Source organism: Acanthochromis polyacanthus, chromosome 13 (assembly GCF_021347895.1).
Source record: "Acanthochromis polyacanthus isolate Apoly-LR-REF ecotype Palm Island chromosome 13, KAUST_Apoly_ChrSc, whole genome shotgun sequence".
Taxonomy (NCBI): Eukaryota; Metazoa; Chordata; class Actinopteri; family Pomacentridae; genus Acanthochromis; species Acanthochromis polyacanthus.
Genome location: NC_067125.1, coordinates 19,480,225 through 19,497,788, shown reverse-complemented (window position 1 = coordinate 19,497,788; position 17,564 = coordinate 19,480,225). Strand labels below are relative to the sequence as shown.

Sequence of the window (17,564 nt, the reverse complement as noted above, 5' to 3'; positions counted from 1 at the left end):
GCCGGCTGATGAACGCGCTTCGTGATTGGCTGGTAATCCGACGGACATAAATATTAATGAGCCGGCTGATGAACGCGCTTCGTGATTAGCTGGTAATCCGAGTGATGAAGGCGCTTCCATGATTCAAGGTGAATCTGCGTGCGGAACCTGTCATGTCAGTCATCTACTGTTCTCTTTTCTATTATGCATAATGTCATATAAATGTGTGGGTTCATGGAATTTGAACATCAGTATTTAATGATGTAAACACATTATATAACACTGTATTAAAAATAAATGTATTTTGTGTATTAACAGTGTATTAAAGTCCATTCATTCAATATCAAGTTCCATCAAGGGTCATCGTTGTCTGTGGAAAAGTCCAACATCACTATCTGACTTTTTCACGGACAGCGATTTGGGGGTTGAAATCAGCACTACTATTAAAAATAGCAAAACTTTTTATTCACGTGACCCTGTTCTAATAAAGCACAAACAGCAAACAAAACAAATGGCGGAACTAACAGCCAGCAAACTGCGAGTATTTTTTTTACCTTCAAAAGTAGCAACAGACTATTACATATTAACAACCTAAACAAAACCCTGACGTATTTTCTGCGTCTGTCAACATAGACACTTCACATCACAGTCACTTTAATGTTAGCGGACTCTGTTGAATGGCTAATTTACATAACCACAAACAAATCTCACAATATCACAGTAAATCGAGTTTGTGGTTTTTTTTAATTCATGCCGAATTAAAGAGCTGCTCCTCACCATTCACGAGTGTTTGTTTCATATTCGACATCCTTAATTTTATCTTGTAAATTAGCGTCCGAAATTAAATGGGAACATTTGCAATGGAGTTCGTCAGCCGCTTCCACCACTGAACGCGGTAAACTAATTAATAGGAACTGGACTTCAAACAATTTAGACACGGCATCTAAAAGCATAAAAACTACAATGTCTAAAGTGTGAGAGGAGACGGTGTATTTTTAGTTAAACTACACAATGTTCGCCGTCAAAGTCATTCATATAAACTGCCTGTAATGTTCAGCAAATAGTAGTTAACCAGCGCCAGCTCTTCAGTGACCTTAACGGGTCCGTACCTCTAGCATCAACCAATTTCAAAGGCAGATTGGGCTGTTATACAGTCTACAGAACACCAAATTTATAGTGAACACTTTTGGAGCAATCCTTTCAAATTTTAATACATGTTATTTTGTCAACCTCAGAACAAAACTTTACATTTTTCTCCATAACCAAAATTCTTAAAATAATAAAATGCCATTCTTCCTGCAATTCTTTATTGAGGGACGACATAAAAATAACACCTCCGCAGCCATAGATTCATTTTTTTCACCAAAAATGAAGGAGCAGCTGTGTTGACTGTGATCTTTCCCTGCAGCCTCAGTCAAGCGGTGGCTGCTCTACCTTTATCATAATTTGACTATGTCTCTTCACCAACAATATATTCCCACTTGGGTGCTGTTTATCCTCATTGTTTTAATATTTTCAATTGTCTGTCTATCTAGGTTCCCAGCTACACATTGGCCATCAGAGCTCTGGATGGTGGAATCCCACCCATGTCCTCCACTGTGATGGCCAACATAGACATCTCTGACATCAATGATAACCCTCCCACATTCTCCCCAGCTAACCTCACCACTGTCATACAGGTAAACTTAATGACTGGCATCATAAACAATTAAACATAAAAGTAAGAATGGGATATATTACTTTTTTAAAAAACTACCAAAAACCATCGGTGGTTTTTGGTGTTTACTAAGTATAATTTAAACTGCAGTGACATAGCACAAAATCTGTATCTCATAAATGTACTTTCTGAGAGATCAAGTGTAACATCTCAAAAATAGCTTACTTAATGAATAAAGACATGAAGTCAGCGGTGAAATATGAAGCCATGTAGTGTTTATAATACAATGACAATTTTTTTCCTCATCATATTGTGATGACTGCGTGAAGCTGTTACAATGTGCTTTTGTAACATTATAGACAAGAACAAACAGATGGATCTAAGTGTTAATTAAAATATTTCTGAACACTTGTACCTTTTTTAAGGGCACATTTTAGTGGAAGCTGGTATAAGCAGTAGTTTACACTAATATAAAACATGTCTTCAGATAATACGTTATAACACAGATAAAATGTTCTTATATATGCTAACAGTCACACTATATTTTGTTATTAATTAATAGGTAAATTTAAACTGTGCTTAAAAATGCAAAATGGTGATCCTCAAGCTAAATAAAACTTCAACCATCCAAAATAACAATCTTTGAAGAATTTCAAGAATGTCAAGAATTTCTTTCAGGATTTTTTTTAGTTTATTTTATCTTGATTAAAAATAAATCAGTCTGTTTATATCTTAATGTTTCTCTGTCATGTTGCAGTGACGGGATAGTAAGACAAACTGTACTGAGGAAAAATTACCGTTAGAGTGATTGGTTGAAGTTTAATTAACTCATATCAATCTTGCTATTTTTGCTAATCTTGCTATTTTCTGGGAAAATTGTCTAAATTCTATATTTCCATAGGGAGCAGCACATTACTTTTATCAATGACTCACATAAGATTCTGAATAAAATTAATATTAAAACTTTAGGCAAAATTTGACTTTTAATTTTCGATTAGATCAGAACAAATATACGACTGGACTGAATGGGAAACTAGTTGTTCAAGTCATATCTCCAGGACAGGATCCATTATTTTCATCTGGCAGGTCTGCATTTAAATGGACCAACATGATCTGTTCCAGAAGTACACAAAACAACCACATTTGACTAGGTTTCAATCCATGTTCAATACTGTACACTGTCTTTCACTGAACCATGAACAAGTATCTTGCTCTCTTTTCGGTAGGAAAACAAACCGATTGGCACCAGCATCCTGCAACTGTCAGTCATCGATCAGGACTCCTCCCACAATGGCCCGCCGTTTGATTTCCGTATCCTGTCGGGAAATGAAGGCCAGGAGTTTATGCTGGAGAAAGATGGAACACTGGTTGCCAATCAAGTGTTCAGACGGGACCTGGCAACTGAATATGTTATTGAGATACAGGTAAAGTCAAACAGCTGCCCAATCTCACACCTGCAGGGGTGGCCGTGGTCCAGGTGGTAGAGTTGTTTATCCACAAATTGCAAGTTTGGTGGTTCAATCCACAACCCATCCACATGATAAAGTTGACAGTGAACACAAAACTCTCCAAAAAATTAAGTATTAATTAAAATATGTTGAATCTCCGGTTCGTGTCCCAGCCTGGGATCTTTCTGCATGGAGTTTGCATGTTCTCCCTGTTCATGCGTCGCTTTTCTCTCTCTAGGTAAACAGAGAACATGCTGATTCTAAATTGTCCATCGGTGTGAATGTTAGTGTGCTTGTTTGTCTATGTGTAGCCCTGTGATAAACTGGTGACCTGTCCAGGGTGTCCCCTGCTATCATATTTTCTTTTTTATGTTGTGTTTTTTGTGGATATGACTAACATTCAACATGCAGTTGGTCTCCGTCAGGCAAAGATAGAAAGTGAGCACTTGTACTTATGTTTAGTTTGTGGTAAAAGGTCAAATCCTCATCTTCTAAACTGGCATTCTGCTGCACAGACATCAGAACAGTGTCCTCAGATAGCATCTCTAGGATTGCACAAGCCCCACGACTATGTTGCACCAATATTTTAGGTACATATATTTCTGTTTTTTGGTTAGTCGGTATGTGGAAGAGGTGGGGAGTGGCATGAATCTTGTGTACATAAAATAGTAAATAAGTATCCAGGTATAATGGCACAATTATATATATATCTATATATATATATATATATATATATTTTTTTTTTAATCTACTCTGGCTAGATTACAAAGAATGTGACAAAAGGTAAACAATCACAATTTATTGAAATGTGGACGAAATGTAATCAGCACTAAGTTCCGAGTACAGTACTACCTACCTCAACGAGTGCTCTAATCACTAACCTTGTTGACAAAATAAATAAAATGTAAACATGGCACAAAACAGAGATGTTACCAAAGTGCATTTTTCTTTCTTCTTTGCCTTCATGTCATTTTCTTTTGTTTTCTTGATGCATTTGTCTGTTTTATTCTTTTCCTATGACCTTTCTTTCTCTGTTCTCTCCCAGGTTATAGACTCGGGGAAGCCCCGTATGTCCTCCTCCTCCATGCTGACAGTCAGAGTGATTGAGGAGAGCCTCCATCGGCCAGTGGCGTTGCCCCTGGAAGTTCATATTGTCACTATGGAGGATGAATTTCCTGGTGGAGTGATTGGTCAACTGCATGCCACTGATGCTGACCCTTATGATGCATTGACCTTTGGCCATGCCCCCCCAGCACAGCGCAGTCTATTTAAGATCAGTCCTCGTGATGGAAAGATCATTGCCCTGGGTGGGCTGGATGCAGGCAGATATTCTCTCAATGCCAGTGTTAGTGATGGCCGCTTTGCTGTACCTGTACCTGTGAATGTGCATGTGGAGCAGGCGACACCAGAGATGTTGCGTGAGGCAGTGACGGTACGCTTTGAGAGTGTGGCACCACAAGACTTTGTGGCAGTGCACCTGAAGAGTGTGTTAAAGGTGTTGCAGCAGGCTGCAGCATCGCAACAGCAGGACGCCCTGCACCTGCTCAGTTTGCAGCCTGTTGGTGGGACACAACAGCTGGATATGCTTGTCACTGTAGAAACAGCAGGAGGTGGGTACTACAAGGCAGCCTACCTCACCCAGAAACTCAGTGCATCACGGCGACAGCTGGAGGAGGTGCTCAGAGTGTCAGCTATCCTTGATAAGAACTGTTCTGGCTTGGAGTGCCGTGGCGCACAGTGTGAACAGAGCATCATTCTGGATTCACATAACCTGGCTACATACAGCACACCACGGGTCAGCTTTGTCTCACCTCGCTTCCACCGGACCTCACACTGTACATGCAATGGTAAGTGAAAGAATCTTATAAATGTTTCCAGGCTTTTCTGTCTATCTGTACGCTAGCCACAGACTGCTAGAGAGATGACTTTACCCATTGGTTTCTGTTGGAGCAGCATTAAAGAGAATAGAAAATGGCTTTATGGTTGATGCCGTGATTTCTAACTGTAGCCTTCCAAATATGCCAAATGGGGTTGAATAGCGCACATACACACGTGGACAAAATTGTTGGTACCCCTCAGTTAAAGAAGGAAAAACCCACAATTCTCACTGAAATCACTTGAAACTCACAAAAGTAACAAGAAATAAAAATTTATTGAAAATTAAATAATCAAAATCAGCCATCACTTTTGAATTGTTGATTAACATAATTATTTAAAAAAACAAACTAATGAAATAGGGCTGGACAAAAATGATGGTACCCATAACTTAATATTTTGTTGCACAACCTTTTGAGGCAATCACTGCAATTAAACGATTTCTGTATTTGTCAATGAGCGTTCTGCAGCTGTCAACAGGTATTTTGGCCCACTCCTCATGAGCAAACAGCTCCAGTTGTCTCAGGTTTGATGGGTGTCTTCTCCAAATGGCATGTTTCAGCTCCTTCCACATATGTTGAATGGGATTCAGATCTGGGCTCATAGAAGGCCACTTTAGAATAGTCCAACGCTTTTCTCTCAGCCATTCTTGGGTGTTTTTGGCTGTGTGTTTTGGATCGTTGTCCTGTTGGAAGACCCATGACCTGCGACTGAGACCAAGCTTTCTGACACTAGGCAGCACATTTCTCTCCAGAATGCCTTGATAGTCTTCAGATTTCATCGTACCTTGCACACTTTCAAGACACCCTGTGCCAGATGCAGCAAAGCAGCCCAAAAAAATTACTGAGCCTCCTCCATGTTTCACCGTAGGGACAGTGTTCTTTTCTTCGTATGCTTGGTTTTTGAGTCTATGAACATAGAGTTGATGTGCCTTACCAAAAAGCTCCAGTTTGGTCTCATCTGTCCAAAGGACATTCTCCCAGAAGCTTTGTGGCTTGTCAACATGCATTTTTGCAAATTCCAGTCTCGCTTTTTTATGAGTTTTTTTCAGCAGTGGTGTCCTCCTTGGTCGTCTCCCATGAAGTCCACTTTGGCTCAAACAACGACGAATGATGCGATCTGACACTGATGTACCTTGGCCTTGGAGTTCACCTTTAATTTCTTTGGAGGTTGCTCTGGGCTCTTTGGATACAATTCCAACGATCCGTCTCTTCAATTTGTCATCAATTTTCCTCTTGCGGCCACGTCCAGGGAGGTTGGCTACTGTCCCGTGGGTCTTGAACTTCTGAATAATATGAGCCACTGTTGTCACAGGAACTTCAAGCTGTTTAGAGATGGTCTTATAGCCTTTACCTTTAAGATGTTTGTCTATAATTTTTTTTCGGATGTCCTGGGACAATTCTCTCCTTCGCTTTCTGTTGTCCATGTTCAGTGTGGTACACACCTTTTCACCAAACAGCAGGGTGACTACTTGTCTCCCTTTAAATAGGCAGACTGACTGATTATGAGTTTGGAAACACCTGTGATGTCAATTAAATGACACACCTGAGTTAATCATGTCACTCTGGTCAAATAGTTTTCAATCTTTTATAGAGGTACCATCATTTTTGTCCAGGCCTGTTTCATTAGTTTGTTTTTTTAAATAATTATGTTAATCAACAATTCAAAAGTAATGGCTGTTTTTGATTATTTAATTTTCAATAAATTTTTATTTATTGTTACTTTTGTGAGTTTCAAGTGATTTCAGTGAGAATTGTGGGTTTTTCCTTCTTTAACTGAGGGGTACCAACAATTTTGTCCACGTGTGTAGCTGACATGTACAGCATCATTGGTATCTGAACTAATAGACAAGGTGCATTGTAAACTTTCAGCTTAATGCTAAAATTGTGTATACATTTCTCTAAAATTAGAAACCCTGAACACAATTAACAACGATTAACATATTAAAAAAAATGGATGTCAAAAACTATTGAGGTTCTGTTTGTAAAATTACTCGAAGAAAAGCCATGATTACAGTAAACCAAATATTCATTATGATAAGTTAAAAAATCTTAAAACTGTGAAAAATGTATTGCCTACTTTACTAAAACCTTAAAGGCAAAGCTTTATAGTTTGACAAATGAATTAAACAAAGAACAGCAGTTAGCAGTTGCACATGTGATGGAAAAGTCAAAGTACTGGAATCCAATTTGACAGCAAGCAAGTCTGATATGTTAGAAAGTGTGTTCACTGTAAGCAGTTCTAATCCTGTATTAATGACTAAAATTTGTAATTCCATGTTAAACAGACGTGGATTCAAAAACCTGACTGCATACTCCCTCACATCCTAACCTCACTGTGTCATACCTCTTTGTTGTTCTTTATTTTATTCTTGTTATTGTTACTTTTATTGTATAATTTTTAATTGTTGTCTTGATTTCTATTCCTTTGTTAAGTGACCTTGAATTTCTTGAAACACGCTTTAAATAAAATGTATTATAATAAAAATAATACAGAGGACAATATGAATGGCCATCTGAAAATAGTGACTAAAGAAAATCCCGGCGGAAAAGGAGAAAACCCTCAAGAAACGAAGCTATATTTATTATCTCTAAGTGACAATTTGTCTTAGAGTCAGGAGTACACAAAAAACAACCACAGTGGTATATGCAGTCCCCTACAAAAGCATTGGAACAGTAAGGCCAATTCCTTTACTTTTGCTGTAGACTGTAAACATTCGGGTTTGAAATGGAACAATGAAAATGAGACATGAGATGAACATTTCAGCTTTAATTCCATGTACTTAAATCTGGATTTGTTACACAACTTAGAAGATAACACCATTTGTCTGAACTCACCCATTTTTCATGTGAGCAAAAGTACTGGAACATGTGACTGACTACTATCACTACCATTATGTGTTGAGACATTAAATAAAATATCAAATACATTCAATCATGGTGTATTAGTAATTACATATTACTGCTTTGTGTGCATTTCAGCTTCTAAAATCTTGTTTGTGCAGGAGCAGCTTCTGCTTAGATTCCTGTATATTAAATTCATCAGCAGGCTGTAATGTTTTGAGATAAATAATCACATGAATTATTTAGCTATTCACGGTGCAGCTGACCTGATGTGTCCTATTACAGAGATTAGTCAAACAGTGAATAGTGCTCAATGTCTATGTTCATTTTCAGATTTGGGTTTTTCCTGTGCAGACTGCATCTGCAGTTAGAGGTGCAACACACAGAAAAACCAGAGAGCTACTGTATGTGTGAAAAACAAGCTCAGAGAATAGAATAGAACAAAAGAAAATAGAATAGGATGTCTTTATTGTCATTGTACATGTACAACCAAAATGAGATGCAATCCTACTGTAGGTAGAAAAAGTTAAAAGACTGGGCTAAAGAATGTGAAAACTAAAAAACTAAAAAAAAAATAAAAGAAATGAAATTAAAAGAAAACAGTGCCTAAAGTGCCCTGCAGTGCAACTGAGAATAATAATAAAAAAAACATTTCATCCACACATTAACTATCATCAGTCTTTTCACATTACCAAGAATATTACACGTGTGATTGTTATTCACTTATATTTTGTGTTATATTTGAAATTGTTTATAGCAATTATGACTCTTGCATAAATATTAATTTTTTTCAGTTATGCTTTTTATTATTTCCTCCAGAAATATCCATGACACAGGAGAGCAGAGATATATAAATATACTGAACATGACATAAAAATGATAATAATGTGGAATTATATTCACAATTTATAGGTGCATATAAATATATGTTAGAGTACATGACAAGTTAGGAGATAAATAAATAAATAAAAGACATCCAAACGAGAAGAAGACAAACAAACAAACAAAAAAAAACAATATGATAAATAATATAATATCAAGCATGTCTGGAAAGAAAACTATATTCTCCCTACCCAAATTCCCATCCCCATCCCGCCAGTCGAACAACGAGCTGTCAGTAAGGGCTACCTTTCTCCACTGAGCTTTCTTCCCATCCATCCTTTCATTTCCTTTTAGACTGTCCATTAGGCAAAGAGCAGGAGTAAAATCAACTCCTGTACCCACACTGCTGCTGATCTTTGCCATGAGTCTCTGCCAGTAGGTAGCTAGGCTCGGACAGCTTTAGAACATGTGAACAATATCACCTCCCTGTGTATGGCATCGCCAGCAGAGGTCCGACCGTCCCTTTCCTGTCCGACACATTTTCACCAGTGTCCAATACAATCTGTTTAATATTTTTAATTAAAGTAGTTTAGACCTGGCATCTCTCATTGGTTTTAGCAAATGTTTCAGTGAGATCTTCCACTCTTCATCTTCATATGTTATCTTTATATCCCTTTACCACACATTTTTAGACCTATGGTAGCACCACTAAATTGATCAATAAGGAATTTGTAAACTTGACCTGCCAGATGTGGATGACTCCTCAACAATTTCAATTTAGTGCATAAAGAGCATTGGCTAGGGAACCTATTGCCTGTTGGGATTTTCTTAGATTGACAGTCTCTAAGCTACAGGGATCTCCAAAAGTCTCTCCTCTGCAAATTGTAGAGCTCTCTCAGTTCATCGGATGTTCTCAGGGTGTTGTTCTGGTCGAGACATCCAATGTACTGGATCGACCTAGCATGCCAGTCTTTCCAAAAGAACACCTTTCCTCCTATTTTTAAATTTGGATTATTCCATATTGAAGCTGATTCTGTCAGGAAGGGTGATGAATTTTCCTTCCTATGTATATATTGTGATATATTTTTAGTATGACATATTATTGGGTTTTGGAAATCAATTTTTGGACACTGGCTCAAATAGTCTGCTGGTCTGAATGGGGCGTTCATTTCCTCCTCTATGTCGACCCACAAAGGTCTGTCCCGTCTGTTTGAGAAAAGAGAGACTGTCTGAGCTCCTGTGAAAGCTTCCTGGTAGAGCTGCATATTCGGAAGTCGCAGCCTCTCATTATCTCGTTTTGCCTGTAATCTTGTTAATTTCTTCCTATCTCTTTTTCCAGCCCAAATAAATTGACAAAACATTTTGTCAATAGATTGAAAAATGGTTGGAGGTACATTCAAGGGAAGCATACTTTGAAGACAATTCAATTTAGAGACTATAACCACATTTAATGGACTGGACTCTCCCCCATAATAAGATCTGCAATTTGTCCCAACCTTTAAGAAGGAGTTGTATCTTGTTAAGAAATGAACCGAAATGGTCAGGTATCATGAGTTTAAAAGAATACATAAGTATTTTAGATTTTTTTGGCACCCATTTAAATTTCCAATTTTGAATGTACTTCTGTAACAGTATTTTGATAAAGGCATCACTTCAGATTTGGCCCAGTTGATTTTATAGCCTGAAAAAGACTTGACTAAATCCAGCAATGGGGGTACAGACACAAGTGTGTCTGATATCAGGATCAGGATATCATCAGCAAAAATCAACAATTCGTTTTCCCGACCACCCATTGTGAGCCCTCTGATAGACTGATTAAGTCTAATGGCTTCTGCCAGGGGCTCCGGTGTGCATAAAAATATTTTTTAATCTGTTTGTTCTGGCCATTAATGTCCTGAAAAGTCTGCCAGAGAGTAACAGTTCCAAGTGTTAATTTCTAGGATGGGTTGGATCCCTGAGAATGGACTGTACCTTCCTAAGACAGTGGAACTTGTAAAGTTCTTCCAGTGAAGGGAAGAGACAGTCTCTGGGCCATGATGACAACTGTTTGGAGGGCTCTCCTGTCTGTTGCAGTGCAGCTGGAAAACCACACGCATATACGTTCGAATGCTCTAGATTGAGCATCGATGGAAGGACACAAGCAGTTTGTAAGAGGTCCGTGTAGGTTCTCATTCATCCAGGTCATGGTTATCCAAAGTTGTTTAAAACAATCCACTGGACTTTAAGAAAGTTCCTTGAAGACATTTCACCTCTCATCCAAGAGGCTTTTTCAGTTCTGGTGGTGGTTGGAGTTAGCCTAGCCGCGCTAGACCCAGGTCTGAAGACGCAAGGGTCGAGGAACTCTCGACAGGGAGGGAGGCGGGCTAAAAGGTTGTCTTTCAAATCACTCTGCAGCAATTGGGTAGGTATATAACCAATCAGCGCAACGAATAGGCTGACGTAGTTCCTAGAGCGCCAGAAATCAGATGATGCGGGAGTCCGGTGAAGCGTTATTTATACAGTCAAATGGATGAAGCTCAAGTATATTACAGACATTAAAGTCCAGGCAATTTCCGCCCGAAATTTCTACTGAGATGTACAGAAAGTAAATTGAATGCTGTTCTTGAACTGTTTGGAGTACATGCATGGTTGGGGTCTCATTTGAAAGCTGACAACCTGAATTTTCACCCAGTGCAGTCAGAATTACTCTAGGTGCTACTGGCACAGAGTATTTCATGTTGGCACACACTGAATTAGGAGGAATTTTTTTCTCGCCTACATTTTTTCCCTAATAAAACACCTGAAAATCAGTGTGGCAGCACTGTAAGAGCTTGAAAACACAATATTGCAAAAGCCTGGGGTCTTACATAGTTCAGGTCAAAATTTCAGAGCAATACTACAAGAAATGAGTGTTTCACACATGTATTTGTACTGATATGCCCCTCTGATATGCCCCTCTATAAAGATTGTGTCCAACATTGACAGGGGCTGTCAATGTTGGACACAATCTTTATACCCTGTACACACTCTCTACAGAATGGTATAACTTAATTTTCACATCATTTTTACATTATTTTCACTCCAAAAACTCATAAAGAACTCAAAAAATCACTTCAGATAGGCTTCAGTGTCGATCACACACACAGATTGAGAGGAATACAGAGAAACAGCAGGTGGAGCCCGGAGCTCACGAATGAAATATCATATAAACACGCTGGCAGAGGCGGGATTTATATTCAAGCCATTCAGCAAGCTCATTGGCGACCAGGCCTGTCAATCTAACGTTTCCTCCGACGTGATTTGCTGAGAAATAAGTCAATCAAGTGATGTAATCCATATCTGTCAGATTCGGCCACGGTTGGCTGTTTCGCCGTAGTAGGCGGAAACGAGTCACTTGATTGGTTGAAGTTCGGTTTGAAGCGGAAAAGAAGCCTCCAGTATCCATTTTGAGTCCCGAACAAAGAAAATACGAGTGTGTTTGATACACTTATAATAGAAAGATGCACTGAATATGAAATGCACAGCGCCACCACGCGCCGCGTGCACGCGCACGGAGCCGATCGTTTTCTGGATTTTTTACTTATTTCGAGACATGTTTTGGCCAAAGTATTATACTGGATTGTTTCCTCTGGATGGCTAAGCTTGGGTTCTGGCCGGTTTTTGTGGATTATCTTCTTTTATGACCAGAAACGAGCGTCCAAACTGCGTCGACAGGTGAGCTGTGCACGTTTACGTGACTTGTTGTTTTTGGACAAATGTGTTTATATTACCCGCTGTGGTAATCACATCTGAAAGTGGTTTATACCGGCGGATTCATGAGAATCTCAGCTTTCTATGTGTGTATAGTGTTTGTATAATCGTGTTTGCAGTGTCCTTCTATTTAAAAAAAAAGCGTATACCGATATCAAAACGGCCCGCCCGCGGGCCGGCGTACTTTAACGGAAAGATTATTCAGATTCGGTGCTAATGGAGCTCAACGACTGTTGTCGACCCTGGCAGAGAATTAAATTCATTGCCGTGGGTTGTCTAGGCTAGTTGTTTCTAGTTGTTTCTGTCAGAATCGTCGCGCCTCTGTCGTCACTTAGTTACGCCCGCCTTCTGACTCTACACTTCATGGTGATTCGTCGGCCAGTTTTAGGACCATCCAACCTTGAGGCTTACCGAGGGTAACTAGACCGACCCTGGCAGAGAATTAAATTTGTTGCCGTGGGTTGTCTAGCGTGGCTAGACTAAATACATGGGTTTTAAACTAAGAATGTGTTGTTGTCTGATGGGTCCACACTGAGGAAGTCTTGCCGGATGTCTTCAGTCTTCGTCCAATCCGATCCGTCTTCACCCTGTAGTGAGAGTACTTTGTATGTGTGTGTGTGTGTGTGTGTGTCAGTCTGAGGTGCAGCTTCCTGTGACCTTTGTACAGCCTTAAGGGCTCTGTTTTCTGTGATCAAAGGTCCCTTGCTTCTGCTCCATTTGTGCTGAGTTTTGAGTTTTATTAATTCAGTTTATTCAATTTATATGAAATAATACATACAGCAATATTAATAATTTAATTACTCATATTAGGCAGATTAAGTTTGACTTGTATTCCTTATTATAATCTGGGATCCTCATAGATTATAGATTTCTACATCTGTCCCCATTTTACTGTTAATTTAAGACTTTATTTGATTTCATTTTCTTTTAAGTGTTTTTCTCATAAACATTATATTTTTATTCTTCTCTAAGGTTGTTTATGGTCTAATACTTTAAACTTTTATTCTTGTTTGAGTATTGGCCTTTGTTTGAACCTCTGTCCTCTGTGCACACTGACAAGTGCAGCACATCTCCAAAACCACAAAGCCCCCTCTCTCAAGGTGTTCCGTTGGCTCAACAGATGTCTTCAAACCGTGGCCCCATAGTTATTCTTACCTTCTCGCTAACAGAAGCAAGAAGCATTAGGTGTTTTCCCCCCAAAACTTACAAAAGAAAGAGCGTTGCAAGCATTTTCTCTTAAGCTGACTCTCATATGAAAGGTCAAAGTTTTAAACAATGCATTCATAAGCACACTAGTATGATATTTGATGATAGGATTAATACAAGTTGCTACCATACTAATATATGATTGATTACATTAGGTGATTAAATGATGGTTAATGATTAAATGAGTTATAACTAAAGAGAGTAATTAAAACATGATAGTTTAATAGATAGGTAGAAATGAATATTCCCCACAAATCCCTCCTTTTACACCTTTTTAAGGTGTAAACAAAAAACTCAAGACATGTTACACTACAATTCCTTCTTCTTCTTCTTCTTTTCCTTTCGGCTTTTCCCACAGCGAATCAATTGCCTCCATGTAACTCTGTGTGCTGCATCTTCTTCTCTCACACCAACTACCTTCATGTCCTCTTTAACCACATCCATAAACCTCCTCTTTGGTCTTCCTCTAGGCCTCCTGCCTGGCAGTGGGAAACTCAGCATCCTTCTACCAATATATTCACTCTCTCTCCTCTGGACATGTCCAAACCATCTCAGTCTGGCCTCTCTGACTTTATCTCCAAAGCCTCTAACATGTGCTGTCCTTCTGATGTACTCATTCCTGATCCTGTCCATCCTGGTCACTCCCAAAGAGAACCTCAGCATCTTCAGTTCTGCTACCTCCAGCTCTGCCTCCTGTCTTTTCCTCAGGGAAACTGTCTCCAGACCAAACAACATGGCTGGTCTCACCACAGTTTTGTAAACCTTTCCTTTCATTTTAGCTGAAACTCTTCTATCACACATCACACCTGACACTTTTCTCCAGCCGTTCCAGCCTGCCTGTACATGCTTCTTCACCTCTTTTCCACACTCTCCATTGCTCTGGACTGTTGACCCTAAGTACTTAAAATCCTCCACCTTCTTGATCTCTTCTCCCTGTAACCTCACTCTTCCACTTGGGTCCCTCTCATTCACACACAGATACTCCGTCTTGCTGCGGCTAACCTTCATTCCTCTCCTTTCCAGGGCAAACCTCCATGCCTCTAGCTTCTCCTCCACCTGTTCCCTGCTCTCACTACAGATCACAATGTCATCTGCAAACATCATAGTCCACAGAGACTCCTGTCTAACCTCGTCTGTCATCCTGTCCATCACCATAGCAAACAAGAAGGGGCTCAGAGCTGATCCCTGATGTAGTCCCACCTCCACCTTGAACTCCTCTGTTACTCCTACCGCACACCTCACCATTGTCTTACAGTCCTCATACATGTCCTGCACCACTCTAACATGCTTCTCTGCCACTCCAGACTTCCTCATACAAAACCACAGTTCCTCTCTGGGCACCCTGTCATAAGCTCAAAACCTCAAAGCAAATATTGCATCTGTTGTACTCTTTCTTGGCATGAAACCATACTGCTGCTCACAGATGTTCACCTCTGCCCTTAGTCTAGCTTCAACTGCTCTTTCCCATTGCTTCATCGTGTGGCTCATCAGCTTTATTCCTCTGTAGTTGCTCTGCACATCTCCCTTGTTCTTAAAGATGGGCACTAGCACACTTCTCCTCCATTCCTTGGGCATCTTCTCACTATCTAAGATCCTGTTGAACAACCCAGTCAGAAACTCTATTGCTACCTCTCCGAAACACTTCCATACCTCCACAGGACCAAGTGCCTTTCCACTCTTCATCCTCTTCAATGCCCTCCTCACTTCATCCTTACTGATCTTTGCTACTTCCTGGTCCACAACACTCACCTCTTCTACTCTTCGTTCTCTCTCATTTTCCTCATTCATCAACTCTTCAAAGTATTCTTTCCATCTTCCCATCACACTATTGGCACCTGTCAACACACTTCCATCCTTATCCTTTATCACCCTAACCTGCTGTACATCCTTCCCATCTCTGTCTCTCTGCCTTGCCAACCTGCACAGGTCAGTCTCTCCCTCCTTACTGTCCAACCTAGCATACAAGTCATCGTAAGCCCCTTGTTTGGCCTTTGCCACCTCTACTTTCACCTTACGCTGCATCTCCCTGTACTCCTGTCTACTCTCTTCAGTCCCCCACTTCTTCTTAGCTAACCTCTTTCTCTGGATCCACTCCTGCACCTCCTCATTCCACCACCAAGTCTCCTTATCTCCTTTCCTTCCAGATGACACACCAAGTACTCTCCAACCTGTCTCCCTGATCACATTTGCTGTAGTTGTCCAGTCATCTGGAAGCACCTCCTGACCATCCAAAGCCTGCCTCAACTCTTTCCTGAAAGTCATACAACACTCTTCCTTTTTCAGCTTCCACCATTTGGTCCTCTGCTCTGCCTTTGCCCTTTTCATCTTCTTCACCACCAGGGTCATCCTTCACACCACCATCCTATGCTGTCTGGCTACACTCTCACCTACCACTACTTTGCAGTCACTGATCTCCTTCAGATTACACCGTCTACACAAGATGTAGTCTACCTGTGTGCTCCTCTCTCCACTCTTATAGATTGACCCTAAGTAGAAAGTATTCACTACAGCCATTTCCATCCTTTTTGCAAAGTCAACCACCATCTGTCCTTCTGCGTTCCTCTCCTGGATACCAAACCTGCCCATGACCTCCTCATCATCTGTTTCCTGCACCAACATGTCCACTGAAGTCTGCACCAATGACAACTCTCTCACTTCTAGGGATGCTCTGCATCACTTCATTAAGGTCCAACCAGAATTTCTGCTTCTCCTCCAGCTCACATCCTACCTGTGGAGCATACCCACTAACAACATTGAACATCACACCTTCGAATTCTAGCTTCAGGCTCATCACTCGATTTGACACTCTTTTTACCTCCAGGACATTCCTAACAAACTTCTCTTTCAAGATAACTCCTACTCCATTTCTCTTCCAACCTACACCATGATAGAACAACTTTAACTCTGCTCCTAAACTTCTAGCTTTACTACCTTTCCACCTGGTCTCCTGGACACACAGTATGTCCACCTTCTTCCTCTGCATCATGTCAACCAGCTCTCTACCTTTTCCTGTCATAGTTCCGACATGCAAAGTCCCTACTCTCAGTCCTAGACTCTTGGTGTTCCTCTTCTCTCTCTTCCTACGAACACACCTTCCTCCCCTCCTTCTTCGACCAACAGTAGTCCATTTTCCACCGATGGCGGTCGTTGTTAACCCGGGACTCGACCAATCCGGTATGGAAGTCATACATTTGATTCGCATGATTGATTTGGCCAAAGTTTTATATCGGATGCCCTTCCTGCCACAACCCTCTGTATTTATCTGGGCTTGGGACCGGCACAATAAGACACTGGCTTGTGTCCCCTTGCGGCTACATTGAAGTGGACATGGTCCCCCAAACCAAATTATGGACACTGAATTTCACTGCTCAGCAGATGGCACTTTTTTACGGTCATCTGTATAGATACGGTTGTTTTGGTGGTTGGGTGCCGGAAAAAGTAGAGATGGCAGTTGTCAGAATAAATCCAATTCTCCCAGTCTTTTGGAGTCATAGTTATGTACTTCTTTGCGAAAGCCAGTCTCTTCTCCTTTTGTAGTTTGGTTAGTCGTGGGCTACGTTACCTCTTATAAGCTTTCAGCCCCAATGTTTCTGTTAAATAACAATACACAGTCCTCTCAGAAACATCTTCTCTAAGATTTTTCAGCCTCTGACTGAGTCACCGGCATGACTGGTGTCTTTGACCTTTATTGTTTCTCATCAGATCCTTGGTTCTTATAGTTCGGCCAGGTGGATGTCCTGAGCAAGGCAAGTTTTCAGGGATCCTCCTTTGTTACACCTTTGCCACCACTTCTGCAGACATGTCTGCCAAAGGCTTGAGCTACCTGCTGACAAGTTTTTCCTGCATTTTGAAGAGCAATGGCCTGTGCCTTAATCTCAGAGTCTGAAAGAGTATCTTTTCCACCCTTGCTTTTGGACATGGTAACAAGCTTCCTTGTTTTGGTTGTGAGTGTAATACATTTTAGTCAAGCAAGAAATTTATATACTGGGACCTGACGGTTTGACC

The 17,564-nt window shown here is 40.4% G+C and overlaps 1 protein-coding gene across 1 annotated transcript in view; it reads left to right on the top strand.

The window, feature by feature from the left end:
• fat3a (FAT atypical cadherin 3a) overlaps positions 1-17,564 on the top strand; it is a 394,840-nt gene that overhangs the window by 304,499 nt on the left and 72,777 nt on the right. Inside the window, 3 exon segments of the mRNA XM_051958357.1 lie at positions 1,515-1,658; positions 2,863-3,060; positions 4,130-4,931. Of these exon segments, the coding sequence (XP_051814317.1) occupies positions 1,515-1,658; positions 2,863-3,060; positions 4,130-4,931 (1,144 nt within the window).